This window comes from Raphanus sativus, chromosome 6 (assembly GCF_000801105.2).
Source record: "Raphanus sativus cultivar WK10039 chromosome 6, ASM80110v3, whole genome shotgun sequence".
NCBI lineage: Eukaryota > Viridiplantae > Streptophyta > Magnoliopsida > Brassicales > Brassicaceae > Raphanus > Raphanus sativus.
Genome location: NC_079516.1, coordinates 292,153 through 318,530, shown reverse-complemented (window position 1 = coordinate 318,530; position 26,378 = coordinate 292,153). Strand labels below are relative to the sequence as shown.

Sequence of the window (26,378 nt, the reverse complement as noted above, 5' to 3'; positions counted from 1 at the left end):
AAGCCCTAATTGACTAATTCTAAAGCAGCGGTCTCTATAACACACTAATCAGAACAGATGAATGAGATCATCGTCCTCCGTGAGGTTGTACACCACCGAGAGAGTCAGCCTGTCAAAAAAAGGTGTTGTGGACTCAGTAACTTCATTGCAGAAGAGATTACACAAGAAGAGAGCTAAAGTTGTAACTCTTTATATCTACCTGAAGACAATCAGGATGAAGAGAACGATGTAGAATCCGAGCTTGGTAAACCGGAGCTTCTTTTCAAAGTCAATACCACGGAACACTTCAGTGACATCAATAAGATGTCGTCGCTTATTGTATCTGTAACCCCCCAAATTGATAAAAGTTTTTATTGACCTTCCATATCAAATCAAGAAACAAGAATATGGATAGGGAGAGAGAGAGAGAGAGAGGGGCTTACAACATAGCGTGATAGCAGGTTACAGGGAGAGAAACGAGGAAAAAGAACCAATGCCAAGTGAGGAGGAAGAGAAGGCAGAGTGAGCCTTGGAGGAGGAACTCAGGTAGTACCAAACGGTTGATACGGATTGATGTTTCAAAAGGGTTAAATCGGTTAAACATATAACCTATAGTAGTATCACACACACAATATCAATAGAAGAAAGAAACAAAAAAAAAAAGCTCTCAGCAGTTAAAATCATAAGCAAGAGGTGATAATAGTGTGTGTGAGTAAACAATATTGGTTGAGCAATAGCTGCAAACTAGTATTGAAGACAAACCAAAAGCACAAGAATCAACAATGAAACCTCTTAAAGTTAAATATCATATTATCAACATTTAAACCCCAATTTACAAAAAAAAAAAAAAAATATTTAAACCCTAACATTTGCAAAAAAGAAAAAAACAATGAAACCTCTTTGGACATAAAATTTTCTGAACAAAAGCTAAGAGAACCTTAGAAGGTTTTTTTTTTCACAGCTACAAAGGCGTATGCTAGCTAGGATTCTGGTAATAAACTGTGAATAATTATTACTACACACGCAAGAATTGAACAGTAAAAACCCTAAGGACAGATCTCGATTTGAGAATCTGACTTGTTTAAGGAGGGGGGGGGACAAGGTGGGATATGGACCTGATAGAAGACGGAAGCTACGAGGGCTAAGCTGATAACGAAGGAGATAATCCATAAGAACAAATCGCACTCCATTGTTTTCTTTTGATCAAGGAATCGAGAGACCACCAACTATTACTACTAAAAATCGTTGCTTCATTTATTTTTGGGTTTAGGTTGTTGCTGTTAAACCTACCTCGATTTCTTTAAATAATAATGCGATTTTTTTTTTGGAACATTTTGTAAAGATTAATAAGCTTGGTGACTTTCAAATATTGCAACGAGGAGAGAGTAGGCATTAGCATTAGCATTACCATAAATTTAACCTTAGGAAACGAACATGTGATAACGTAAATTCTCCAGACTTTCTTGACCATCACAAACCACACATCTTCTTACTTACTTTGATTGCAAACCCCTCCTCCAGCCAAAAAGCTTTACTTTCTTCTTGACTTCTTGGACGAAACCCGGCTTTCAACTCTTCTTTTGGCAGCTTCGAACTCTTCTTCGTTTGGCTCTTCTGTGTCAGCACTACTGCTACCATACTTGGAGGCAAGTGACGAGAACATTGTATCGAACTTCTCTTTCCTCGAATCTCTTCGCTGTGAAATTAGAGCGTAGAGATCCGTCTCTGCGCTCGCTTTAGCTCTACAAGTATTTGAAAATTTTGAAACATGTTAACAAGAAAGTTTTTACATTAGAGAGAGAAATTATTGAGAAAAAAGGCAAGACATGGAGAAGGAGAAGCTTACTTCTTCTGTCTCATCTTTTGGGGACTAGTGGGAGGTTTAATTTCTGAGACTTCCTTTGCCCATTTCTTGTAAGCTTTTGTTGACTTCACTTCTCCTGCAAAGGCGGAACAATGGTTTCATAGAATCACGACTTGTCATGCGTTTTTTTTTTATAAAGAATTAGTGGAACAGAGAGAGAAGACTACCTGCTGCAATGGCCTCATCGATGATATCTTTGAAACGGTGTGAATCAAGCTTGGGGTCCGAGCAAAGCATTGAGCAGAAGAGCCTGGAAAGTTATGGTACCAATGAATTCATAGAAACTTCAAATGCACAAAAGTTTAAAATAAAAGGAATGAAAACAAGGGTGGGTGATAATAAAATTACCTGCTCATTTTACCCTTAAACTTGGTGTAGAGCTCAATCAGATCATTCTTCTCGGACTCAGAACCCCTGTAGTTTGCCTCAAACTCTTCAATATCTTCCTCGGTGACCTACACTACACAAACGCCACAAGAATCAGCAAGTGAAAAGAAACAGAACAAACAGTTGTGTGTCCAAAGTCCAAAAACAAAAAGGAGAATCTATATTATGATTGGCGTTTGTTACCTTCTTGTACATGGCCTTGAAGAAGTCCCTCAAGTTGTCAACCACATCTCCAGAAAGATCCTAATAAGATGGTGAAAGAAAAAAAACAAGTTTGTAAAAAAGAACATCCTGCAGTTTTCTTACCGAGATTGAAAAGAGACTTTATATAATATATGTGCAGTGTGTGAACTTCAACGAAAACAACAAATATAGCCTGACTTACAGCATCATCGACGGAGCCAGTTTGATCATAGACAGCTCTTTTCTCTTCATCACCGAGAATCGAAATCACCTTCTGCAGCTGCTGAAATTTCTCTTTAGCTTCTTCCTGTTTTTTTAAAAGACAAAAAAAAAAAAACATTAAAACATCACTGTAAAATACAAACAGACCCACAGATAGAAACTATAAAGGCTCTCAAGAGCAGAGTGTTGAAACCTGGTCGTCCTTGTTTTTGTCAGGATGAAGCCTGAGAGCCAACTTGTGGTAAGCTTTCCTTATCTCCTGTTGACTTGCTGTCGCTCCCACTCCCAGAACCTTCCAACCAAATCCGTTACAAAGATTCTTTAATTAATCATACAATTAATCAACAAAACAAAACAAGGGGATGAAGGGATTCCCAAAAAAAAAAATTACATTTGGATCATAAACAAGTAGATTTATTCTTACAATCCTAACAAACACAAACGATTGAAACTCATCACAACTATGCAATGAACTATCCAAAAACTAACCCTAAACCTTAATCGAGGAAAGGGAGACGATTCGCAGATTGATAAAAAAAAAGAGAAAGGAGAGAGATAGATGACACCTCGTAAAGACTTTTGTGGCTACTATATCCACCATCGTTCTCCATTTCTCAACCTTCTCGTTCTTCTGCTCTTTTTTTTCGGCGAAACAGCAATTCACATCAAAGAGAAGCCCATCTACTTTAGAACAAGGTTTTTGGCGCAAATAAGTTCCTAACCTTTTTTGTGTTGCCGCCTATTTTGTGAAACAAAAAGGTATCCGATTCGATCGTCTATTGACCTAATAAGTAACTTCGGTATTTATTTATTTACGGCACAATTTAAACCGAAATTGTTTTTTTTTTTTTTATGTAAATAAACCGAGGTTGATCTGGTAATTTCACTTACTGATTTCCAATCTAATCAATCTCTTTTAGAAAATCTACTGTAATTTAAATTCAAAGATTTTCAATTTCTTCTCTAAACTCATTCGGTTTGCTTTCTTGCTTTTTTTTGTTGTTGTTAATTCGAATTGAACACTTTTAATAATCGGTTTAGATAAAGACCACCGGTTAGGCGATCGTACGGTGACCAATAGGCAAAATGTGAAATAATCGGCCGAGATTAATTTGGTCTATGGTAAACTCTGTGATCCACGGCACATAGGAATAAGAGTAACTAGGTCCCGCATCGGCCGTTAATCCTCCCTTTCTCTCTTTCTCAGCCGATATTTGTAACAACTGTTCTCGTTCGTTCCTCGTCCCTTTTGATCTGCGTTTCTTCATCTGTTCATGGTAGATTCCGCTGAATATACGAATCTGATACTCTTAGCGTGGATCTGTTTGAGAGGATCGTGAATCTGGAATTATCTTCTATCCGTTTTTGTGTTTTTTTTTTAAGCCAAGGATGTCTAATTTGTATGGAGATTACAACCAAAAGATCGACTACGTCTTTAAAGTCGTCTTGATCGGAGATTCCGCGGTCGGAAAAACACAGCTGCTTGCTCGGTTCGCTAGGAACGAGTTTAGTGTCGACTCTAAAGCCACCATCGGTGTTGAGTTCCAAACTAAAACGCTCGTCATCGATAACAAAACCGTCAAAGCTCAGATTTGGGATACTGCTGGCCAAGAGAGGTTTGCGTTTCTTCCACTTCACGCTACTTAATTCTCTCATATCGTCATTCGTTTAGACAGTGACATGCATGCATGGATATAACGTGACATTTTATTCATTCCCTGTTAATTACTCTGTACTTGAACTACGTACGTACGTACCCATTATTGATCATCAGAAACATCCACAACTCATCCATTTGATAGATGTTTTCGAATATTATGCAAACAGTTTAAGCAGGTTATACACATATATATACATGATTACATGATCTATGTTTTAATATAATTCAATAGTGTGCTTAGAAAAGACTAGTACGTGTGATTGAGATTGGTCTATTCGAACTTTACTGTACAGGGGATAGTCCCACGTTGCTTTTTTTCTTACTCTATGCCACTTATATTAATCGGTGTTCTGCTTCTTGGTCATAAGTTATTTCATTGCTTGTTTAAGAAACTAAATTTCCCATTAGCTTCTATAGTTTTGATATGGTCAAAAGGCAACATGACTATGTGATGTTTGATATATAATCACTATTTCTTACAAAATTTTTTTGTAACACCTATTTTGCACAATCAATCGCTCTGTTTGTCACTATATACATCAGATTTTTTTACTGTTCTTGTTTTTTTCAGATACCGAGCAGTGACAAGCGCGTACTACCGTGGAGCTGTTGGGGCAATGTTGGTCTACGACATGACCAAACGTCAATCATTTGATCACATGGCTAAATGGCTAGAAGAACTAAGAGGGCACGCGGACAAAAACATAGTGATTATGCTAATCGGTAACAAATGCGATCTCGGAAGCCTAAGAGCAGTGCCAACCGAAGACGCACAAGAGTTTGCACAAAGAGAAAACTTGTTCTTCATGGAAACCTCTGCTCTCGAATCTACCAATGTTGAAACCGCTTTTCTGACTATCTTAACAGAGATTTATCGTCTAATCAGCAAGAAATCATTAACGGCTGATGATGATGACGCCGATGGGAACTCGAGCCTCTTAAAGGGGACTAGGATTATCATTCCTACCGAGCAGGAGAGCGGGAATAGAGGTGGATGTTGTGGCAAAACGTAACTCCAAAAGCGAAAGACAAAAGATTATATTCTTTTTTTTGTTTTGGGTTTGTTGTGTTTTTCTTTGTGTTTTATTCATGTTAGGCCATTTCTTCTTGGAACGAAACAATAAGTCAAGGTTTACTAGAGAAAGAAGAGTTTATGAGGGTGAAACCAAGAGCCCCATTATCTTACGTACCACTATGATCAAGGAGACCAGCATTTTGAGATTGTGATTGTGTTTTAACTTTTAGAAAAACTGAGACTAGGTGAATATTTTCTTGTTTCATTATCTATGGGTTGTTATTAGGCATAGACTAATGAAATATTAACTTTTATATAGTTTTCAAAATTAATATACACTAGACGTTAGATTAATATCATCCAAGAGGCAACATATGGTACATTCAGAGCAATACTTTTTTTACAAGTGTTTGACCATAACTTTTAGTTGTGCATCTAGGAATAAGATTCACAATATTATCTTTACAAGTGTTTGATCATAATTTTCTTTACAAGTGTCTGCCTAGACTAGGATGACTGCATTATTGTAATTTTGATTATCGTACTCGGTATGTTACAAATTAAGTTTCGACGCAGTGGCCAATGTACGGGGTGGGTCAAACTATTAAATAGAGAATCAAAGTAGTTCTGACATACTTTCATGTACAACCAACCTCTTCTTCTTTTATTTCCCTGGATTTTGCAGCGCAGAATATTACAAATGACTCTTGATGAAAGCCAGAGAGCGGATAAGAACTGTTCTCACCATCACATGTCCTTATTTCTGCTGCACAATGATGAGTTTCACAGGGACGGTCTCTATATAGGTTAGAGTGGAAAGAGTCTTGGTGAGTTAAGCAAGAACACAACTTCTTTGTAACTCAAAGGGACGTGGTATTTGTGCAAATGATCTACTCGTGTTGTATCATCTGTTTTGATCTACTCGTGTTGTATCATCTGTTTCTTTTTAGGAATAAGATTCGTTCGGATTTCGAAAGTGGTGGGCTCTACTAATACTTATCTGTCTGCCCATTGTATTATTGATTTTGTCTCGATACACAACAAATATTGTCGCAGTTTTGACTCATTGGATTCCATTGTCATATCATAATCATAGTTGTTTAGCACGTTTTTTTCGTTCTCTGTGAATAATGTCATGTAATTGTATTAGTCTTGGGGTAAAGATACACAGTGTATCGTGCACAAAAAAAAGAAGATACACAGTGTATCATACACTATTGACCTGTACTGTTTAAATGCTTTTAGTGTGCATGTATATGAAATGATTGCAGCATGGCAATTCATATGATTGTACTCGTGGAGGGACTGCAACCACATGCAAACTTTCAAAAAATAATTTAAAATTGCAGAGATGTATTTACCGCGCTTTTTTGAATTACAATTTTTTTTTTGTAACTATGAATTACAAAACTTTAAGAAAGGAATATTGCACGTTGGGAGTTGTGTAAAACCTTGCTTGTACAAATGCAGTAACATAACACAGCTGTGTTCCACTGAAAATCTCTGTTATATATCAGTAGTAGCATCCTCACTACTCAGAACACAGCCACTCAAAATCACAATGAAGTTCCTTCTTCATCTCTCTGTCTTCTTCTCCATACTCTTCATCTCTCTCCCATCTTCTCACAGCTCCTCCTCGAATGACAAGATTGCCCTCCTCGAAATCAAGAAAGCCTTAAACAACCCTCCACTCCTCTCCTCCTGGAACCCACAAACCGACTTCTGCACCACCTGGACTGGCGTCGAGTGCACCAACGGCCGTGTCACCGCCCTCACCATCTCCTCCGGCGAAATTTCCGGCCAGATCCCTGCTCAGATCGGCGACCTCCTTGAGCTCCGTACGCTTGACTTCAGTTACTTGACTCATCTCACTGGGAACATTCCACACACTATCACCAAACTCAAGTACCTGGACCTCCTCCGGTTAAAGGAGACCAATCTCTCTGGTTCAATTCCTGATTTCGTCAGCGAGCTCAAGAGCGTTACGTTCTTAGACCTTTCCTTTAACCAGTTTACCGGTCCAATTCCCGGTTCGATTTCTCAGATGCCGAAGCTAGGAGCCCTTCAGATCAACGATAATAAGTTAACCGGTTCTATACCAGACTCTTTCGGTTCTTTTGTAGGCACCGTTCCTAATCTCTACCTGTTTAACAATAAGCTCTCAGGTAAGCAGCATCCTTTAATTTTATTTAATAAAATTTTAGTCATATTTGTTGTTTATTGTATACTAGTCTCCTAGTTAAAATGTTACGTGACCATAAAATACTTCTATTTCAAAAAATTTAAACCGGTTAAATGTAATTGTCTTGCAGGAAAAGTACCGGAATCGTTGTCAAAGTACGACTTTAACGCAGTGGATCTGTCGGGAAACGGCTTCACAGGAGATGGTTCGATGTTTTTCGGACGTAACAAAACAACAATACGTGTGAATCTATCCAGGAACATGTTTGAGTTCGATCTCGCCAAGGTTAAGTTTGCTAGGAGCATAGTGTCGTTGGATCTGAGCCATAACAAAATCTTCGGGAAGTTTCCTAGGGAGCTGAGTAAGCTGCGTCTCGAGCATTTCGACGTTAGTTACAATCATCTATGCGGAAAAATCCCACGTGGTGGTCTCCTTCAGACATTTGAACCATCTGCTTTCTCTCACAACCTCTGTCTTTGTGGGACCCCACTTAAGGCTTGTTGATTTGGTTTAATGGCGTGAGAAGAAATAAGTAGCAGTATGTCTTTTATCTGTACGATGATGTTGTGTTAATTATCACGCCACCTATCAAAAGCGAATTGTTCTATTTAATAATGAATGTTAAGAGTTTGGTAAGAATGTTGTTGAGATATTAAAAGTGTACTCTCTAGACAATGATAAATTACCACATAAACAATGATAAATTTATCTTCACGTGTTAATTACCCACATAAACAATGATAAATTATCTTCTAACCTGTGGCTGAAGTTGAGCCCACCTCACGTGTGAAGAAAATGTTGCAAGTAGGTTAGTAAATAATTTATCTTTAGTTTTGTATTAAACTATCACTAAATAAGATACATTACCAAATAACATTGGTAAATGGTAATATAGTATATGGTGACGTACAAACAAATTATTATTATTATTTTTTTTTTTTACAAAAAGTTATTTTTATATGGTTATATCTCCAATAAGAAGTTGTTTAGGAAAAAACCATAAATGGTGCTGAGTCAAGAATGAATGTACTTTATGGATTGTATTTCAGCTGCAACTTACTTTTAGTTTTAATTTAGAGGAGTTTTTAATTAAAATAATTAATTGACTCGATCTTTTAATTTTGTCGTATCTCTTAGATTAATCTTGTTTTACCCTTTTTTGTGGAATTAGGTTTATGTTTTAGATCTTTAAGCATTTCTAGGAACACAATGATTTAACTAGTGTGATACTTGTATCATTTTGATCCAAAAGGCAATGTGGGGACCGACCATTGATGGGTGGTAAATGGTAATGGGACTTTATAATGAGATCATACTGGGCTTCAAAGACTAGAGGTGCTCTTTTTAGTGGGCCTTACATAAGTTCTTATTTTCCAAAACGCATCGTTTTCGTCTTTAAAACGATTGCTCGGCAATTACGACGCCATCCCACCCGAGACCCGGAGAAATCGATCGTAGCCCTCTTCGCTCTCTATAAGATCACTTCTCTCTCGAGAGAGAGAGCCAAAAGCAAAGTTCGTTTCTTTCCCCCCCAAAATTTTCAATTTCTTGTTTCAATTCCGTTATTTTACCGTTTCACCAAACGCGCGTCGAACCCTAAAACCCTCAATTGCTTCTTTTTGGGGTCAAGTTTCCCCTTCGAGATTTCTAGGGTTTCGTATCTGAATCTGCGGAGAACAAAAACCCCTCTTCGTGGGTTTACCTTCAAGCTTCTCGAAACAGAGGTATCTATAACGATTTTGCCCTCTCTTTGAACCCTGTTCGAGCAATTATACAGCCTTAGGATGTCGCGGCTAGCTTTAGGCATGTAATTTTATAGTTTAGTGAATAGTTAACGGAGGATAGGGTTTAGGGTTTGGAGAAAAGTGTTCAGCTTTCATGATTTTATTGAATTAGAGAGGGGGAATTGTATAAGGCGTTAGACTTATATCAACGTAGCACTAAGATCTGGAGGTATGTGTGTTTTATCAGGTTGCTGATCTGTCTCAGTACCTTCGGACTAACTGTAGAGATGTGTTTTAGTTGGATTATAGATTCCGTTTATCATAATCATTTAGCGAGTATCTGTGTTTTTTTTCTAGCTTTTCAAGACTATTGATGTCTTGATGGGTTACTGATGTCTACATTTAGCTTTTTAAAAGGACTGCTTTCATTTGGATGGGGAAGTCTCTGTAGCTAAAACTACATAGTGACATGGAGGCACAGATTCATCTACTTGAGCAGGAAGCATATACCGCTGTTATAAGGGCTTTTAAAGCGCAGTCTGATGCTATTTCTTGGGTAAAATCTTTTTTCCATCGTTGGATTTTATTGGGTTTCCATGTGTTCTTTCAGTTCTCATGACTAAATCTATGGATTCTATTGGCTGTGCCGTTTCCACTACTTAGGACAAAGAGAGTTTGATAACAGATTTGCGTAGAGAACTAAGAGTATCTGATGACGAACATCGAGAGCTTCTGAGCAGGGTCAATAAGGATGATACCATTCAACGGATAAGGTCAGAATGTTTATTTGCACGAACAAATACAAATCAGTAATTTATCTTGAATGAACGTTTGTTCTAATATATTGTAAAACTGTACCAGAGACTGGAGACAGGGAGGCGGAAGCCAAGTCCCTTCTAGACATGCAACTAATCAGGGTTTTGATGTTGGTCCTAGTCCAACTTTCTCAGCTTCCCGGAAGAAACAGAAGCCATTCCAATCTGTAATTTTTTTTTCTTTGACTCACAAGTGTGCTTTCTTCTGTTTATCTCCACTCTGTTGTTTTATGTTTTTTCTTGATCAATTATCGGTGATATGCATGCAGTATCCATCATTTGGTGCGGCTGGGAATAGGTCATTCAATAGTCGCGTTGTATCCGGTGGCATTTCAGCAAATGAATCTGCTGAAGCACTTATCGGAAGAAAAGTGTGGACAAAATGGCCTGAAGATAACAACTTTTACGAAGCAATTATAACCCAGTACAACGCAGCTGAGGTACTCCTTTTGATCATTTAGTGTAGAGAGCTCCAATATTTCTCGAAGTCTTGGAATGTATAATGTATGACTTAGATGTTGAACATTGAGCTCAAGTTTTGTGCAGTTTATTGACTAGTTGTATTCTTTTTCACAGGGTCGGCATGCTTTGGTGTATGATATACACGCAGCAAATGAAACGTGGGAATGGGTTGATCTGAAGGAGGTAAGCTGTACTTGAATATGTTTCAGTAAGCGTTATGGTGTCTTTACCTGATGAGACCTGGCATAATTGTAGATTCCTCCGGAAGATATAAGGTGGGATGGAGAGGAGAGTGGGGTAGCTTTAGACGTTGGACCTGTAAGTGGATCAATCCGTGGCAACCGAAGGTACCACCAAGGCCATATTGGTAGAGGGAGAGGACCAAGAATTCATCAACCGAGAAGAGAATTTTTACCAACACAACAGAATGGTGATGGTGGTGTTGACCGGATAACTTCATCTGATGATATTGAATTGTTCAACACTGATTCGCTTGTGAAGGAGGTTCGTTATTTCTTATCTATTGTGCCTCCTCCATTAAACTCAAAAGGGCTTTGTAACATCACAGCTTTGTTTTAGGTGGAGAGAGTTTTCGATTCTGCGCATCCTGATCCTTTTGAGCTTGATAAGGCCAAGAAAATGCTCAAGGTATGAGACTAATATACTCTGTTGTGAGTGGTTTTAGTGTTGTGATTCTGAGGAAAATAACACAAGTCGTTGTGATGCAGGAACATGAGCAGGCGCTTATTGCTGCCATTGCAAGGCTTGCGGATACTTCTGATGGTGAAATCGGTAATAATAATAATGTTTGCAATCTCGGAATAATCTTTTTTTTTTCTAGCTTTCAATTATGTGCTCTGATGATTAGTATCAAAGGCCATTACAAACATAAACGTCCGCAAAAAAAAGAAAAAAAATGCTAACACAAACTTTGCTCAGAGTGTGTAGCTAGTCTCTTATCTTGTAAAATCATGAACATGGGTCTTCTATCTTGAGCTTTTGGATTGTCTGCTTCTTCTTTGTTGCAACTATGAATTGACTTTTTTTTTTCTTACATGTTGCAACTCAACCAGATGGAGATCCACCAGATTCGCATGACCATCCAATGCCACAGGGATGATGGAAAAGCTGTCTGTAATATTAATGGTGTTTGGTTGGTCTGTCATCAACCCAAGGACTCTGGATGTAGAAATAAAAATTTGTGCTCATCTGACAAAAGAAGATGGGAGATTGATTTAGTCAAGTCTTGTTTCAAAATTGTGATCAGCAAAATGTAAGAAAAAATTGTTTAGGAATGTGGGAGTAGGGATTTGAGGCTGTATGCACATGATTTGGTTTAGGGAAATGTAACCTGTGACCATTTTTGACCCCATTGTAAATCTCCCTGAGCACATGTGTTTGACCTTGGATCAAAATCAAAAGCAACATTCTTCAATGTTTAGTTTTCTTGATTTAAGAGAAGCACATGTGTTTTTATTATTATGGAAAAGAATGGTAGGTAACACACATACCTCATTTGTTAATTTGCATTGATCTTCGATCTGGAATTGTCATCAGTTTTGTTGATTGTGCTTACTGAATTGAAATCATCTAAAACTTGCGAACATGACCAGTTTGCTGCGGTTATATCTGGATTTGATGGTAAATCAGGTTCAGGAATAGTTGACATGATAGAACACAAAGAGCCAGAAACAAGTTGATACGATAGAGAATTCAAGTCAGGAAACCTTAAAGCTAAAGAGCAAAACATAAGTCATGAAGGTGAAATAATAAATAGATTAAATTAAACCATGGAATTTCATCATACCTGGAGAATGGAGAAGCCGGCTTAGAGATTGAGGGGATTGATTGGGAAAGCGAAGGGAGGATGTATGTCAAATAATAACCAAGGAAAGAAACATTCTTGAGATTATTGCTTTGACCATTTTCTCTTCTCTCTTTTCTTTCTCATTGCTGTTGTGACAACAATGTAAATAGTTTTTTTTTTCCATTCTCGTCGACATTCCGTATATTATTTTGAAAGCCCATTAATGGTACGGAGCCCAAAATTAAAAAATTTAATCAGAAAGCCCAATATTTTTAAATATTTAAACCCATCAGTAAGTTTGAGAAAAGATTGAAAACTAAACTTTTCTTGAACCAAATTGATACATTTTAGTAGCTCAATAACAATTCTAAAACATTCATACAAATCTACTCTATTAAAATAGAATCCTAAAAATTATCTACCATAAAAATTTTCATTTAAGTTTTGATCTGTTTGGAGTTTGTTAGGCTGTAACATGATTTATGGACCATGTCAAATCTAATCTATTAATTTATAATCCTATTTAAATTCTACCATGCCATGTTTTAAATTTGGACTTATTGAAATGTTGCATAATAAAATCTAAAAACAACAGAATCGTGTGCAACTAATCTACAAATCATTTTAATTAAATCTTTCCTATATAAATGCTTAACCATTTTAATATATCCAAATGGATTACGATGTATTTGTCAATTAATGGTATACAAAAGTTTTGAAAGAAGATATGATAGAGTTGAACGATCATCAATAGTATATATAAACTGAGATACAATATTTGTAAACCTTATAAATATCGATATATTCAATATTTGTAATTTGTAAATTGTAAAACGTGTTACTTCATTACAAAATGGTATAATGTACAATACAACATTCTATTCTAATAGTATAGATGGTTCAAAAACCGTAAACATTATTATTTTTTAAAGACTTACACGCAAAATATTCTTAATTTTTTTCAAAATTGTCTTGGTATGCTCTGATCATAATTATTGAATATACAAATTATTTTTATCACATAAAGATACAGAATTAGCCGATATTTTCTCATTTGATATATACCGTTGAGATATACAATTTCCCTAAACATATTTGAAATACAAATGCATTCAGTAACCAAAAAATAAAAATAAAAAACAAAAAATGTAACAAAGGTATAGCTATCTATACCAGAATCAAAACAAAAAATTCCATATCCTATTTAGTCAACATGCTAGAACTGAACTCTAAATTTTGTCGGATTCCTAATATTTTTATTTGAATCAAATCTAAAAGCCTAAATAACAAAATCCAAACAAAATTCAAATTCTTAAAAACCGAATTTTTACTATATTTTTTGAACTGGAAACCAAATCAATCATATTAGAGCAATATTAAAAATATATATTAGGGTTTACAATAACTAAAACCAATAAGTAAATTAAATATACAAAACTTTTTAAAACCTAAATGATAAAATTATCTTGGATTATGTTTAAAAATCTCGCATTTTAAAGCACATGCAAAAATCTAATTTAAAATATCAAAATATTTAATATTTCAAAATTATATTAGTATATTTTAATCATTATTGTTGAATATACAGCTAACTTTTATCAGGTTTCTAACATTTCTATTCGATGAAAAAGAACATTTATATTCAAACCAACTAAAATAATAAAATCCATATCAAACTCAAATTCATAAATAACTGGATTATTACTGTATATTTTTGAATTGGAAACCAAAATCTATAACCAAATCGGAACTACACCAAAAACTAAAATATACAATCTGGACGAGAACCAAAACTTTATAAAAATATCACTAAATCATAAAATTTAAATTTTTAAAATATAAATATAAATATTTCCACGCATCCGTGCAGATTAGAATCTAGTATCATCTTTAAATTAAAGAACAAGTTTATGGTTTATGGTTTATTTTATTCCACTTAATACTACAACACTTGCCGGGATATAAACATGCGATGTCGAGAGAAAAATGTAAAAAGACAATTCATGTGTCTTGTCGTGGGCATGGCTTCCTCGGTAAGGGAAAAGGTTTTACTAGACCGGTATAAATAGCTTCTCAGTTTGCAATCCCGGTTTAACTTTTTATTGGTTAAATTGTCCATTCCGGTTTAAGTTTCGAATTTTAGAAAAAGAAAAAAAGAAGGAAAAATCTCATCTGTCTCGACGACAACAACCACCACCACATCAGGGTTAGGTTTTTATTTATCTTTATTATTTCTCTCTCCCTTGTCTCCGATTCCGATCTGTTCTTTTTCTCCCCGATTCGCTCTTCAGACACAAAGGGTTTCTAATTCGGATCTGTACTTTCGCCATGGATACTCGTAAGAGAGGACGGCCTGAAGCTGCTGGTTCGTTCAACTCTAATGGCGGCGGCGGAGGATTCAAGAAGTCTAAGCAAGGTTACTTCTTTCTCTTCCCCCTTTCCCTCAATATATATAAACTGTTTTAGCTATTATTACCAATACTTTCAGTTCTCCTGCTTCAAAAATTTGAGATCTTTATTACCGGATGGATAATCTTTTTATGAGGATTTGATTTGGCTAAGTGATGATTTCTTCAAATTTTGAGTACTGTACTATTATTATTCAGCTAAAGTAGCTTTAAGCTTAGTCATTAAGATTATATAGGACGCAAAGTTTAAGTCTTTTTTGCTTTCTCGTTGCCCGTGGTGTTTTGGGTGATGTCTTCTTCTTTTTCCTTTCTCACTTATGTGGCTAATTAGCTAGATTACCTCTTAAACTGCTTGCCGTTTTTTTTCTATATCATAACTGTTCAAGTTGAGTCTTTTTCCATTGTCGGATTGATGTGTCTACTTGTTGTTGGCAAACAAATCCTTAAAACTTTATTATTAAGTCTCAAAGTTTCATATAAAGATGAAAATTATGAATGATGTCTTATGATTCTTGAGCAAATGTTATTGAAACTTGAGAAAAACTCTTTAACTAAAGAATTAAAAACACACTTAAATGTTTGGAACAGAGATGGAATCATATTCAACTGGTTTAGGAAGCAAATCCAAGCCTTGCACTAAATTTTTCAGGTTATAAACTTTATAATCCTTTTTTTTTCTTAACTGGATTAATATATTAAAAAATTGTTGTTTCTCTGCAAGTCAAATTAACAAGTAAAATTGTATGCTAATGAATTGGTTAATTGTTATTACAGGTACGTGTAATCATTCAATGCTAAACAACTTTAAAAAAGTTTCAATAACAGATAAGTGCATCTGGATTATAATTTTAGAAACGTTTAAGTAACTCAATTGGTGATCATAACGTACAAAACGTACAAAATCAACCCATACCTTTGCCTTTTGTATGTATGAGCTGTGACAGTTGTGAGAAAGTTGCTATAGTCTTCTGTTTAGTGGTAAGGTGTTAGTGATGTTGTGTTTGTGTCATGGTCAGGTAAGTTTATTACATTACTGGTGGTGACTGGTGATTAAATTGATACCTTCTGTATAGCAATTGATACAACCTCTCTCTTGTGTCATCTCAAGGGGAATGTATTTTAACTCTCTGATATATTTTATTATGCTTCTATTGCAGCACTTCTGGCTGTCCTTTTGGAGATAACTGCCACTTCTTGCATTATGTTCCGGGAGGATACAATGCTGTAGCACAGCTGACAAACATGGCGCCCATGCCTCAAGCTTCCAGAAACATGCAAGGATCTGGTGGTGTTGGAGGAGGAGGGAGATTCTCAGGGAGAGGAGGAGGAGAGTCTGGTCCTGGACACGTGTCTAGCTTTGGTGCCTCAGCCACTGCGAAGATCAGCGTGGATGCTTCGCTTGCCGGCGCCATCATTGGTAAAGGAGGAGTCAGTTCGAAACAGATATGTCGTCAGACAGGTGCGAAGCTGTCGATTCAAGACCACGAGAGAGACCCTAACCTGAAGAACATTGAGCTCGAAGGGACGTTCGAGCAGATAAACGAAGCTAGCGCGATGGTTAGGGAGCTGATTGGGAGGCTTAACTCTGCAGCTAGTAGGAGACCACCTGGTGGTGGTGGTGGTGGACTTGGAGGTGGGGTTGGTTCTGAAGGGAAACCGCATCCAGGGAGCAACTTCAAGACGAAGATGTGTGAGAGATTCGCGAAAGGAAACTGTACGTTTGGTGATAGATGTCACTTTGCACACGGGGAAGCAGAGCTGCGCAGGTCAGGAATTGCCTAGTTGCTGGCGGTGGAGTTTGCTGGCATAAGTCTTTTCTTTTGTGATCTCTTTAATATCATCTTCATCTACTTTTATTTTGTCTTTGTTTTAATGAAAATACAATGTTTAGTTTCATTGTCATTGTAAGTTTTCTTTCTCTTTATGTGGTGATTCTTAGAATATGGTCTTTTTGTTTAAATGGAGTTTGAATTGATGAGATGATGAGAGGTTTGGTGGATGAGTGACAAAACGGTGGTTAGGATTTGTATGGTGCTTTTATCTTTTTGTAGTCATGCTTACTCTGATTTGTCTGTTGTGTGGGAGTCAGTTACATCATCTTTGTACAAAGTGTATGAAAAGTGTGTTGATGGTGATGCTTAGACGAATAGAACTCTAATCATCTACGTATAAGAGACCTCGAATCAATTAATTACTTGCTTGTCGATGCCCACCTACTTGTTTTTTGGTCTGCTACCTTTATTAATTAATTACTAATAAAGGTGTTAAGATGGTTACACATAACAAACAAGTTAGAGAGACAAATCCTCACGTGACCACCACCATACTATGTCTGTAGATTTTTCTATGTATCGTCACATGGCGGGGAGAAGAAGCCAAAAACGATCCTCCATTTTCCACTTTTAGCATTTCTTTTTTCTTCCTGCCACCAGTAATTTTAAAGAAACCAAACTACCATACTTCTTCTCATTGATGATTATTACGATCAATCTCTCTGACTACGAGTGTGTAGTTCGGTTGTTGTTTTATTGTACCACTTTTCTCGTGTTTACACTTTTACAGTAGATACGAAAAATTGGTTAAGTTAAGTGAAGTCCATGTGATTTTGCTACTAAAAATCGATATTTATAAAATGTTTTTGACATTTTTTAGGAAAGAAACGTGATTAAAAATCTATCAAGTACATAAATGTTGACTGTATCCTTTCACTTTTCCGCAAATAAATACGCTAACATTCGTTCTTTGCCGTAAATATGAGATATTTTTGAATTGAAATAAGAAAAGAAAAAAAAAAGAAAGGGGAAAAATAAGAGGAGAGGAAAGAAAAGAGGGGCCCATCTGTAAAAAAAAAGAGAGAGAGATGTCACTCATCTTTTCCCCCACGGGCCTAGCTTTCAATTTAAAACGGCCTGCCTTATGCCATTTGCATCTGACCAGAACCAGAAGAGAAGAGACAGAACATAGAACATAGATAGAAGAGAGAGAGACAGAGATTGTGCGGAGGGCTTTCTTCGTACGGTTCATCGTTATTAACGTAAAGTCTCCCCACCCTACAACACCAAGGTCCCCTTCTCCTCTTCTCATTTTCGCCTTTTTTCTCTTTTTTTTTTTTGAATAGCTGGTCTGTGTTTATCTCTTCCCTCTCTCTAATCTCGCTAGCATCTCGCGTTTCAATGATAGATCTGCCATTCTTTATTGCATTCAACTATTGATCTGCTCCTCTGTCTCCATCTGACAAAATCTTATCATGTTGTTTCTTTCATCTCACCATGAATATGATTAGTGTCTCGCATATGAAGTGTTGCAACTTTCTGTCCTTTTAAAATTTCATTTAATTATTGGTTGGTGGAAACTGAAAAAAATCAGATATTGTTGAAGCTTTGACCGATTCTTTATTGGTTTATTAGTACTGTAATTACATAATCAATACATAAAACATTTCAGTTGACTTCTGCTCTTAAAACAGATTTAAGGTAGGTTGGTAGTTACTTCAGGGTTTCTATGCTCTTTCGTAGATTCACATGCATATAGAAACTATTAACCACACTATGGTGGTCTAGTAGCAATAGGTTGCTTAGGTTTGAATACACACACTTCATCATGTGGCTTTGCCGATATGGACCCATTCTTTATGGACATTTTGTATACCCAAAGAACTGAACCTCCATAAAATTAACTTTTTCTTCTTTTGGTTTTCTCTACAGAAACAAAACATGGGTGCAGGTGGAAGAATGCAAGTCTCTCCTCCTCCCAAGCCCACCGAAACCAACAACACCCTCAAACGCGTCCCCTGCGAGACACCACCCTTCACACTAGGAGACCTCAAGAAAGCAATCCCACCTCACTGCTTCAAACGCTCCATCCCACGCTCTTTCTCCTACCTTCTCTCCGACATCATCATCTCCACCACCCTCTACTACCTCTCCACAACCTACTTCCCCCTCCTCCCTCACCCTCTCTCTTACCTCGCCTGGCCTCTCTACTGGATCTGCCAAGGCTGCGTCCTAACAGGCCTCTGGGTCATCGCCCACGAATGCGGCCACCACGCCTTCAGCGACCACCAGTGGCTAGACAACGCCGTCGGCCTCGTCTTCCACTCTTTCCTCCTCGTCCCTTACTTCTCCTGGAAGTACAGCCACCGTCGCCACCATTCCAACACCGGCTCCCTCGACAGAGACGAAGTCTTCGTCCCCAAGAAAAAATCCGACATAAAATGGTTCAGCAAGTATCTCTGCAACAACCCTCTCGGACGCACCGTGATGCTGACCGTTCAGTTCACTCTCGGCTGGCCGTTGTACTTAGCCTTCAACGTCTCCGGGAGACCGTACCGCGACGGTTTCCCCTGCCATTTCCACCCCAACGCTCCCATCTACAACGACCGTGAGCGTCTCCAGATATACCTCTCCGACGCTGGCGTCCTCTCCGTCTGCTACGGTCTCTACCGCTACGCCGCTTCGCGAGGAGTGGCCTCCCTGGTCTGCCTCTACGGAGTCCCGCTTCTGATTGTCAACGGTTTCCTCGTTTTGATCACTTACTTGCAGCACACGCACTTTTCGTTGCCTCACTACGACTCATCGGAGTGGGACTGGTTGAGAGGAGCTTTGGCTACGGTGGATAGAGACTACGGAATCTTGAACAAGGTGTTCCATAACATCACGGACACGCACGTGGCGCATCATCTGTTCTCGACGATGCCGCATTATAACGCGATGGAAGCGACCGAGGCGATAAAGCCGATACTTGGGGAGTATTACCAGTTCGATGGGACGCCGGTGGTTAAGGCCATGTGGAGGGAGGCGAAGGAGTGTATCTATGTGGAACCGGATAGGCAAGGGGAGAAGAAAGGTGTGTTCTGGTACAACAACAAGTTGTAATGAGAGGATGCTAGTGAAAAAAAGTTGTCGACCTTTCTCTTGTGTCTGGTTGTCTTTGTGTTATAGAAGTCTGTTTTTAAATTTTAATAATCTTATTATTATCCACTTTGTGTTATGACATTTTGGCTAAATTAGTTATGTGATGTGGGAAGTTAGTGTTCGGTGTCTGTTACAGTTGTATGCTTATTATGCCTCTCTTTAAAAGACACTGGGTGGAGTCTTGCTTCAGATGACACCTCCAACAATACCTTCTTAGAGCATGCCCATTAGTGAACCCCAAGGGGGGGGGTTCATAGGGATTTTTTTATTGTTTTTAGGTGAGTCCGGGAATAGTGACGAACCCGTATTAATTTTGCTCTTCCATTAGTGAACCCGAAAATGGGGTTCATAAGAATAAAATAATAATTTTTTTTTAAAAAAAATTTTATTTAATACAATGGAAATTAAAAAACATACAAAGATTATTCATCTAGATTACCAAATTTGTGCCATATATTTTCAACTGAATCGGCTTTCAAACGATCATGTTTTTGTGATCCCGAATTTGAGCTTGAATGCCATGCCTATTAACGAAGTTGGAAGGAGAGTCCGTAGGTTGCGAGATTTCCACCTGTGAACTCCTGCTTGACTCTCCCGACTCAAACTCAGATGTAGCAGACAGAATATATGTGTTTCGTTCGTTCTCTACTATCATATTGTGCAGTATGACACAAGTTTTCATAATCTTTCCAATCTTTTCCTTGTCCCATAGTAGAGCAGGATTTTTTACTATTGCAAACTTCGATTGCAAAACTCCGAAAGCACGTTCGACATCTTTTCTGGCGGATTCTTGTTTTTCAGCAAAAAACTCAGCTTTAAGACCTTGAGGTAGTGGAATGGATTGGATAAATGTTGACCATTTTGGATAGATTCCGTCTGTAAGGTAGTATGCCATACGATAATTGTGGCCGTTGACCGTGAAATTAACTTTAGGAGCTCGACCTTGTATAATGTCAGAAAAAACTTGTGACCGATCGAGAACATTAATATCGTTTAGGGTACCTGGTAAACCGAAAAATGCGTGCCATATCCAAAGATCCTGTGATGCCACAGCCTCTAAGACAATGGTCGGCTTTCCGTGACCTCGTGCGTACTGCCCTCTCCAAGACCTTGGGCAGTTTTTCCACTCCCAATGCATACAGTCGATGCTGCCTATCATTCCCGGAAATCCGCGTACCTCTCCGATATCGAGTAATCGTTGAAGATCAGCTGGTGTAGGTTTTCGTAGATACTCATCTCCAAACAATTGTATTATCGCTTCGTTGAACTTCTCCAAACATAAAAGTGCGGTACTCTCACCAAGTCGGAGATATTCGTCATACGTATCTCCCGATTGACCATATGCTAGCATACGTATAGCTGCAGTACACTTTTGAAGTGCAGATAGGCCGTACCTTCCGTGAGCATTTTGTCTTTGACGAAAGTATGGAACTTCATTACTCAGGCGATCGACAATGGAAAGGAACAATGGCTTCGTCATTCGAAAACGCCGCCTAAACATTTCTGGTGGATATGTAGGATTTTCACTGAAATAGTCATTCCAAAGGTCTTCGTGGCCTTGCTCCCTATGTCTTTCGATATAAGCTCGTCTCTTCGGCTTGTTAATTTGTTGGTCGATGAAATTATCAACTTGTTGGTCGATAAAATTATCAACATGTTCGTCAAACATATTTTCAATTTGTTTATCTGCTGCATCATCTGATGAGAAAGACATCACTTGAACACTTCTTCCTTCATACAAGAAAAAAATTAATTATTCACAAGTTTAATAAGAAACATATTTTTTTTTGAAAAAATTATAAAAATCTTCACTAGTCTAATAAGAAACATATCTTTTTTTGAAAAAAAAATAAAATCTTCACTAGTCTAATAAGAAACATATCTTTTTTTGAAAAAAAAATAAAATCTTCACTAGTCTAATAAGAAACATATCTTTTTTTGAAAAAAAAAATAAATCTTCACTAGTCTAATAAGAAACATATTTTTTTTGAAAAAAAAATTAAATCTTCACTAGTCTAATAAGAAACATATTTTTTTTGAAAAAAAAATAAAATCTTCACTTTTTAAAAAAAAATATAATAAAATGTGATATCTTGATACTTGTAGTCTATGTAATAAAATGACAAAGAGATATAGAGATTGATAGCTGAGTGTATACTTGTAGTCTATGTAATAAAATGACAGAGAGATAGAGATTGATAGTTGATTCTTTACTTGTCTTGATAGTTGTCTTGATAGTTGTCTTGAAAGTTGTCTTTAAAGAAGAGTAAAGGAAGAGTAGAGTAAAGAAGAGTAAAGGAAAGAGTTGAGTAAAGAAGAGTAAAAGTCGAGAGTAGTGAGCAAATTTATGAAACAAACACATGCTTAATATATAGAGTAGGCAGAGTCGATACAAGTTCAATGTGATTGCTACCCGTGAGCAACCAAAGAAGTACAAAGTTAAACATAAAGACAAGTACATTCCCGTGAATTGAAATGAAGTGTAGAGACAAACAAAATACTACACTTTCCCGTGACACAATCATAAAGCTAAACATAATAAAACAAGTGCATTCTCTGCCTTCCTTTCATACAACTTGAACTCTACCCCGTGACCTGCAACAGAAAAGAAAACAAGAAACAAAATTAAATACTCATCACCTGCAACACAAAAAGAAAACAAGAAACAAAATGAAACAGCAAGCAAAATAAAAGAAAGCAAAGCAACCTATCAACAAAGCAACAAAGCAACCTATCAACAAAGCAACAAAGCAAAAGAAAACCGAAGCAGCAACCAAACAACAAAGCAACCTATCACACCGTTCTCAAATCATTTCAGAAATGAGTTTGTCCATAAGGCTGATTTCGTTTGCAGATAGATGGGTAGGGTCTTTGGCAAGGAGACGCTCTAGGAGTTTCTGTTGCTGTATCTCCTTCTTCACAGCAAGCATGGCATGTATCTCATCATAACCTTGCCTCTTGCGTTTGGCTGCTTTGCAAGCCTTGACACCAGGAGGCCGAACCTCCGCACCTTCCTCCTCAGCCACCACCTCCGCAGCTTCCTTCCTTTTCTCCTTGGGACCTTCTTTGGGAACACCGAGTGATTTCCATTTCTGATCGAACCGAAGTTCCCTCCAACAATGTTCAAGTGTGAACTTGATGCCAATGTCATTGAAGAAGATGTCATGGGCAGCCTTCATGACATCATTCTCGTTTTGGCCACTCGCTTGCTCCCTCGCTGCTGCTTCATAGCAGCCCACAAACTTGCACACATGCTCATTGATTCTTCCCCACCTCTGCTTACACTGACTCCATTCTCTAGGAACGGCGCCACTGAGCAGAGGGCTTGCGTTGACGTAATCTACTATGCGTTTCCAAAACGCTCCGGCCTTCTGGTCAGTGCTCACGATGGCATCCTTGCTGGTGTTCAACCAAGCGCTGATGAGCACAACGTCTTCTTTGGTTGACCACTTTCTTCTTTGAAGAGAGGATTGGGAGGTTTGGGGAGGATGTTCCATTTTGGTTTCGGTTTGGGTTTGATATGTGTGTGTTTTACATGAGGATTTGCTATGTTTTTAAACTAGTTTAGTCTAGTACATTAAACTCTAACTACCAAACATTCATTACACAACAACTATCTATCATTAAACTCTAGCTATCAAATCAGTGCAAATCATAATTTAAAGCTCAGTACAATCCATATTAATCACAGCAACCAACCAACAAGCCGATACAATTTATGATCTACTTGCAGTTTAAAGTTTTAAAAGTTTTACTTTTACTTGTAGTTTAAAGTTTTAGTTCTAGTTTGTAGCTTAAAGTTGTACTTGTAGTAAATCTATATACGGTTAATATATTTAAAAAAAAAGAAACAGAAACATCAATCGAGAAGAGAAACAGAAACATAAATTTTGAGTTAGAGTCTTACCTTCAATCCAAGCAGACCATCTCCAAGTCAGCGACCTTCACAGCGAGAACATCCACCTGGCCAGAGAGCCTTTTAACCTGTTCCTGGACATGTAAACAAGAAAAATAAAATGAGTTAATACGTTATCTTCGCTAAACTAATGAAACACCAAAACAATAAAGCAATGCAATGAAGAGAGAAGAGATTACCTCTAGTGACTCAATCTGTTGATTGAGGATGGGCACCTCCTTCATCACCTTCTCAGCCTTCTCTACCCGGGCAGTCAGCTTCTCGATCTCCTCCTGGACACCAAACACCCAAGGCTGACGATAATGGAGCCCATCAGCCTTGGTAATACCATAAACAACAAGATAAAAGTCATCAGAATCTTGACAGGAAAAAAAAACTGCAACAAAGAAGCAATTGAAAGACTACCTCGTAGTTTATGCAGGTGAAGAAGCGCTTCCCCGGAAGAGTGTCTCTCTCCTCCTTCCCCTGAACCTCGTTTATCATTTTCCCACCACAGTAACACCTACTTGGTATCCCGTACTCTGAATCCGCCACATAGATCAAGCTGTTGTTGTACTCAATGTTCCTCTTCATGTCTCTTCTCTCTGCTGCGGGATCCATCTGTAGCACAAACAAAACATTCACAAATGTCAATCAATCTATGAAAACGAAACAATTAACCCGTGTAGACGATTTAAAACCATAAAGCGAAACCCACATAATCAATTAAGAACCGTAACCTGTAAAACCCCCAAATCTATTTCGAACCCTAACCCTAAATCCCCAAATCAATTTTGAATCTCCGAGAAACAAACCAAATACAACCCCGCATGCGGATTAATTGAAAGCCCCAACTCGATTTTGAACCCTAATACGAAAACCCTAAATCGATTAAGAATCGCCGAGAACCCTTCCCTGCCCAAAACGCTTCAAAACAACGGACAATCTACTCGATACTGACCTGAGCTCGTGGAGGAGACCGTTCGTCGTCGATTAGATGGTGAGAAGCTGCGGGAGTCGGCGTCGCACGAGAATCGCCACTGAATCGCCAGAATCGCCTAGAGGAGAAACAAAACCCTAACTTTTTGAGAATAAAAGAAAATGAATGGTTTCGCGATCTACTCCGGTTCAACTCGAAAACACGAGACCAATGTGTCCACGACACGTGGCTTGAACTCGGCGACGGACGGATCGTGGGTAAGAGACGGGTCACCGAAAATAGCCCATTTTTCTATTTTTTTTTTTAATCCCGGCCCTATGACCCCGAGCCCATGAACCCGTTTAGAACCTTTGATGGGCATGCTCTTACACATTAAGCAAAGGTTTGCTACAGGTTCCAGGTATTATGTGTATGATGTATGCCATGATTTAGTTGTACAAGACTTGACCCTGCAAACTGATCACACCTGAGCTGCATTTGCATCTATGTTTTCAAATACTGATTTGAGGATTTTGGATGTAAACTAGAGACTGAGGGAATCAAAGAAATGAAAACAAGATTCTAGTATTTTCTTGCTTACACACACAAAAAAAATACAAGTGGGGGAATCAAAGATCATATTGTTCTCCTCTACCTACAGAACCTAATATATGCTAAGTTATGGGGGCCAGTAAAAGCATCTTTAAAAAGAAAATTCATCGACTACGAAATCACCATCCGTCCATGTCTGTATTATTCTTTTCTTTTTTTTTTTTTTTCTTTTAAGAAATTTCCTTTATTAAAAGACCAAACGGTCAAATTACAACTTTAAACTAAACCACCCACACACGGGCCTTCAAAAATAAAAGAAAAAGAAAGAAAGCAGGAGGACTTACAAACCTTTAAATCAAAAGTTAAAAAACGAGAACCAAGTTGATAGAACCGATACATGTCCTGAAGAGAGTACTTGGCGCCTAGCCAAAGGATCCAATCTGAGTTTGACAATCTGTTTGATCTCTGCAATAATACAACCTGAAGACTTCCTTTCCCCTGAGTGAATTCTCTTGTTCCTTTCTTTCCAAACTAGATATAACACAGCTTGGAAGAGAAGTCTAAGTATCAGAGTGATTTGCTTATCTCTAACAGGGTTTACCATTCACCTCAACACTGCATCAAAGTCTCGCGGAGCAACTACATTCATGCGAGTAAGGAAGTGAGACCAAACCTGGTGACTAAAAGCACAGTCGAAGAAGAGATGATGCCTATTCTCATTGTGACCAGTACACAAAACACAATCCGACGGAACCGTTAATCCCCAGCTAATGAGTCTGTCCCTAGTAATCATCCTGTTTCTTGCTGCTACCCAAGAGATGAACGCATGCTTGGGAATTCTACCAGTAAACCACACCGCTTTGTGCCAAACCACACTGCTTTGGTCAGGGTGCAGCACTTTCCACGTCTCACTCGTAGAAAAAATCCCAGTTCCTCTCCCCGCCACTGGGTACCATCCATACTTATCATCAACTTCTGACATAATCAGAGCCTGAGCAGAGGGAAGGCAGGCCTTTAGCAAAGTAATTATTGGGTTTCCACTCCTGCTACGATCTAACCACCAGCCATCACTTGTCAGAGCATCAGCCACGACAGCGTTTATACTCAAACCAGTGACTTGAGGGCCAGTTTCCCCCACTAAATCAATAAGAGGGCCTAGAGAGGTCCAATTATCCTGCCAGAAACTCGCTGTGATGCATGAACCCACTTCACAAAACACCATAGGCCTTGCAATAGGTCTCAGCTTACAGATAGTTCTCCATATCCAGCTTCCACGATTGGTAGGATCCAAGACCCAAAAATTATCCTGCCCAATCAAGTGTCTTCGAACCCACGATACCCATAAGGAGCCTCCCGCTGTGAAGATCAGCCAGATCAGTTTTAACCCGAGA

General features: G+C 38.0%; 10 protein-coding genes, 1 long non-coding RNA gene and 1 pseudogene across 16 annotated transcripts; 5 read left to right on the top strand and 7 right to left on the bottom strand.

Annotated features, from left to right (window-relative positions):
* Positions 1–1,231, bottom strand: LOC108812918 (protein cornichon homolog 1-like; annotated as a pseudogene).
* Positions 1,232–1,356: 125 nt separating this feature from the next.
* LOC108812917 (chaperone protein dnaJ 6) lies at positions 1,357–3,297 on the bottom strand. Of its 2 annotated transcripts, none has more exons than XM_018585315.2 (8): positions 3,202–3,297; positions 2,829–2,927; positions 2,616–2,720; positions 2,414–2,473; positions 2,192–2,298; positions 2,011–2,093; positions 1,826–1,919; positions 1,357–1,721 (listed from the first exon to the last, which is right to left on the bottom strand). In XM_018585315.2, the coding sequence occupies exons 1-8, from the start codon at positions 3,244–3,246 to the stop codon at positions 1,511–1,513; spliced, it is 804 nt and encodes a 267-aa protein (XP_018440817.1). In that variant the 5' UTR covers positions 3,247–3,297; the 3' UTR covers positions 1,357–1,510. The 2 variants fall into 2 exon arrangements, with proteins under 2 accessions (XP_018440817.1, XP_056844892.1); XM_056988912.1 differs by having other exon boundaries at positions 2,616–2,717.
* A 706-nt stretch (positions 3,298–4,003) lies between these two features.
* Positions 4,004–5,480, top strand: LOC108812919 (ras-related protein RABA4d-like). Its single transcript, XM_018585317.2, has 2 exons — positions 4,004–4,251; positions 4,867–5,480. The coding sequence occupies exons 1-2, from the start codon at positions 4,025–4,027 to the stop codon at positions 5,306–5,308; spliced, it is 669 nt and encodes a 222-aa protein (XP_018440819.1). The 5' UTR covers positions 4,004–4,024; the 3' UTR covers positions 5,309–5,480.
* Positions 5,481–6,833: 1,353 nt separating this feature from the next.
* On the top strand, positions 6,834–8,206 carry LOC130495924 (leucine-rich repeat protein FLOR 1-like). The gene is made up of 2 exons (XM_056987546.1): positions 6,834–7,475; positions 7,623–8,206. Exons 1-2 carry the CDS (start codon positions 6,872–6,874, stop codon positions 7,994–7,996), a joined length of 978 nt encoding a protein of 325 aa, XP_056843526.1. The 5' UTR covers positions 6,834–6,871; the 3' UTR covers positions 7,997–8,206.
* Positions 8,207–8,886: 680 nt separating this feature from the next.
* On the top strand, positions 8,887–11,944 carry LOC108834552 (protein EMSY-LIKE 1). 3 transcript variants are annotated; one of them, XM_056989036.1, is made up of 11 exons: positions 8,887–9,006; positions 9,123–9,216; positions 9,634–9,772; positions 9,880–9,989; positions 10,078–10,198; positions 10,301–10,471; positions 10,608–10,676; positions 10,749–10,997; positions 11,073–11,141; positions 11,222–11,285; positions 11,567–11,944. In XM_056989036.1, the coding sequence occupies exons 3-11, from the start codon at positions 9,686–9,688 to the stop codon at positions 11,611–11,613; spliced, it is 987 nt and encodes a 328-aa protein (XP_056845016.1). In that variant the 5' UTR covers positions 8,887–9,006; positions 9,123–9,216; positions 9,634–9,685; the 3' UTR covers positions 11,614–11,944. The 3 variants fall into 3 exon arrangements, with proteins under 3 accessions (XP_056845016.1, XP_056845015.1, XP_018463389.1); XM_056989035.1 differs by having other exon boundaries at positions 9,623–9,772; XM_018607887.2 differs by having other exon boundaries at positions 8,910–9,216; positions 9,623–9,772.
* On the bottom strand, positions 11,310–12,466 carry LOC130496716 (uncharacterized). 2 transcript variants are annotated; one of them, XR_008935893.1, is made up of 4 exons: positions 12,301–12,462; positions 12,005–12,122; positions 11,845–11,896; positions 11,310–11,702 (listed from the first exon to the last, which is right to left on the bottom strand). It is a non-coding gene; the product is annotated as an uncharacterized LOC130496716 (long non-coding RNA). The 2 variants fall into 2 exon arrangements; XR_008935894.1 differs by having other exon boundaries at positions 11,310–11,896; positions 12,301–12,466.
* Positions 12,467–14,490: 2,024 nt separating this feature from the next.
* LOC108834551 (zinc finger CCCH domain-containing protein 36) lies at positions 14,491–16,686 on the top strand. Its single transcript, XM_018607885.2, has 4 exons — positions 14,491–14,506; positions 14,592–14,716; positions 15,297–15,357; positions 15,866–16,686. Exons 2-4 carry the CDS (start codon positions 14,629–14,631, stop codon positions 16,488–16,490), a joined length of 774 nt encoding a protein of 257 aa, XP_018463387.1. The 5' UTR covers positions 14,491–14,506; positions 14,592–14,628; the 3' UTR covers positions 16,491–16,686.
* A 927-nt stretch (positions 16,687–17,613) lies between these two features.
* On the top strand, positions 17,614–19,749 carry LOC130497099 (omega-6 fatty acid desaturase, endoplasmic reticulum-like). 2 transcript variants are annotated; one of them, XM_056990044.1, is made up of 2 exons: positions 17,614–17,771; positions 18,413–19,749. In XM_056990044.1, exon 2 carries the CDS (start codon positions 18,422–18,424, stop codon positions 19,580–19,582), a length of 1,161 nt encoding a protein of 386 aa, XP_056846024.1. In that variant the 5' UTR covers positions 17,614–17,771; positions 18,413–18,421; the 3' UTR covers positions 19,583–19,749. The 2 variants fall into 2 exon arrangements, with proteins under 2 accessions (XP_056846024.1, XP_056846025.1); XM_056990045.1 differs by having other exon boundaries at positions 17,636–17,742.
* A 347-nt stretch (positions 19,750–20,096) lies between these two features.
* LOC130496761 (uncharacterized) lies at positions 20,097–21,335 on the bottom strand. The gene has a single exon (XM_056989187.1). The coding sequence runs from the start codon at positions 21,333–21,335 to the stop codon at positions 20,097–20,099; it is 1,239 nt and encodes a 412-aa protein (XP_056845167.1).
* Positions 21,336–22,425: 1,090 nt separating this feature from the next.
* Positions 22,426–23,118, bottom strand: LOC108807577 (glutathione S-transferase T3-like). Its single transcript, XM_018579850.1, has one exon. The coding sequence runs from the start codon at positions 23,116–23,118 to the stop codon at positions 22,426–22,428; it is 693 nt and encodes a 230-aa protein (XP_018435352.1).
* A 401-nt stretch (positions 23,119–23,519) lies between these two features.
* Positions 23,520–24,127, bottom strand: LOC108810830 (uncharacterized). The gene is made up of 3 exons (XM_018582904.2): positions 23,943–24,127; positions 23,717–23,854; positions 23,520–23,611 (listed from the first exon to the last, which is right to left on the bottom strand). The coding sequence occupies exons 1-3, from the start codon at positions 24,108–24,110 to the stop codon at positions 23,531–23,533; spliced, it is 387 nt and encodes a 128-aa protein (XP_018438406.2). The 5' UTR covers positions 24,111–24,127; the 3' UTR covers positions 23,520–23,530.
* Positions 24,128–25,591: 1,464 nt separating this feature from the next.
* LOC108807576 (uncharacterized) lies at positions 25,592–26,304 on the bottom strand. The gene has a single exon (XM_018579849.2). It carries the CDS (start codon positions 26,207–26,209, stop codon positions 25,592–25,594), a length of 618 nt encoding a protein of 205 aa, XP_018435351.1. The 5' UTR covers positions 26,210–26,304.
* Positions 26,305–26,378: the final 74 nt, after the last annotated feature.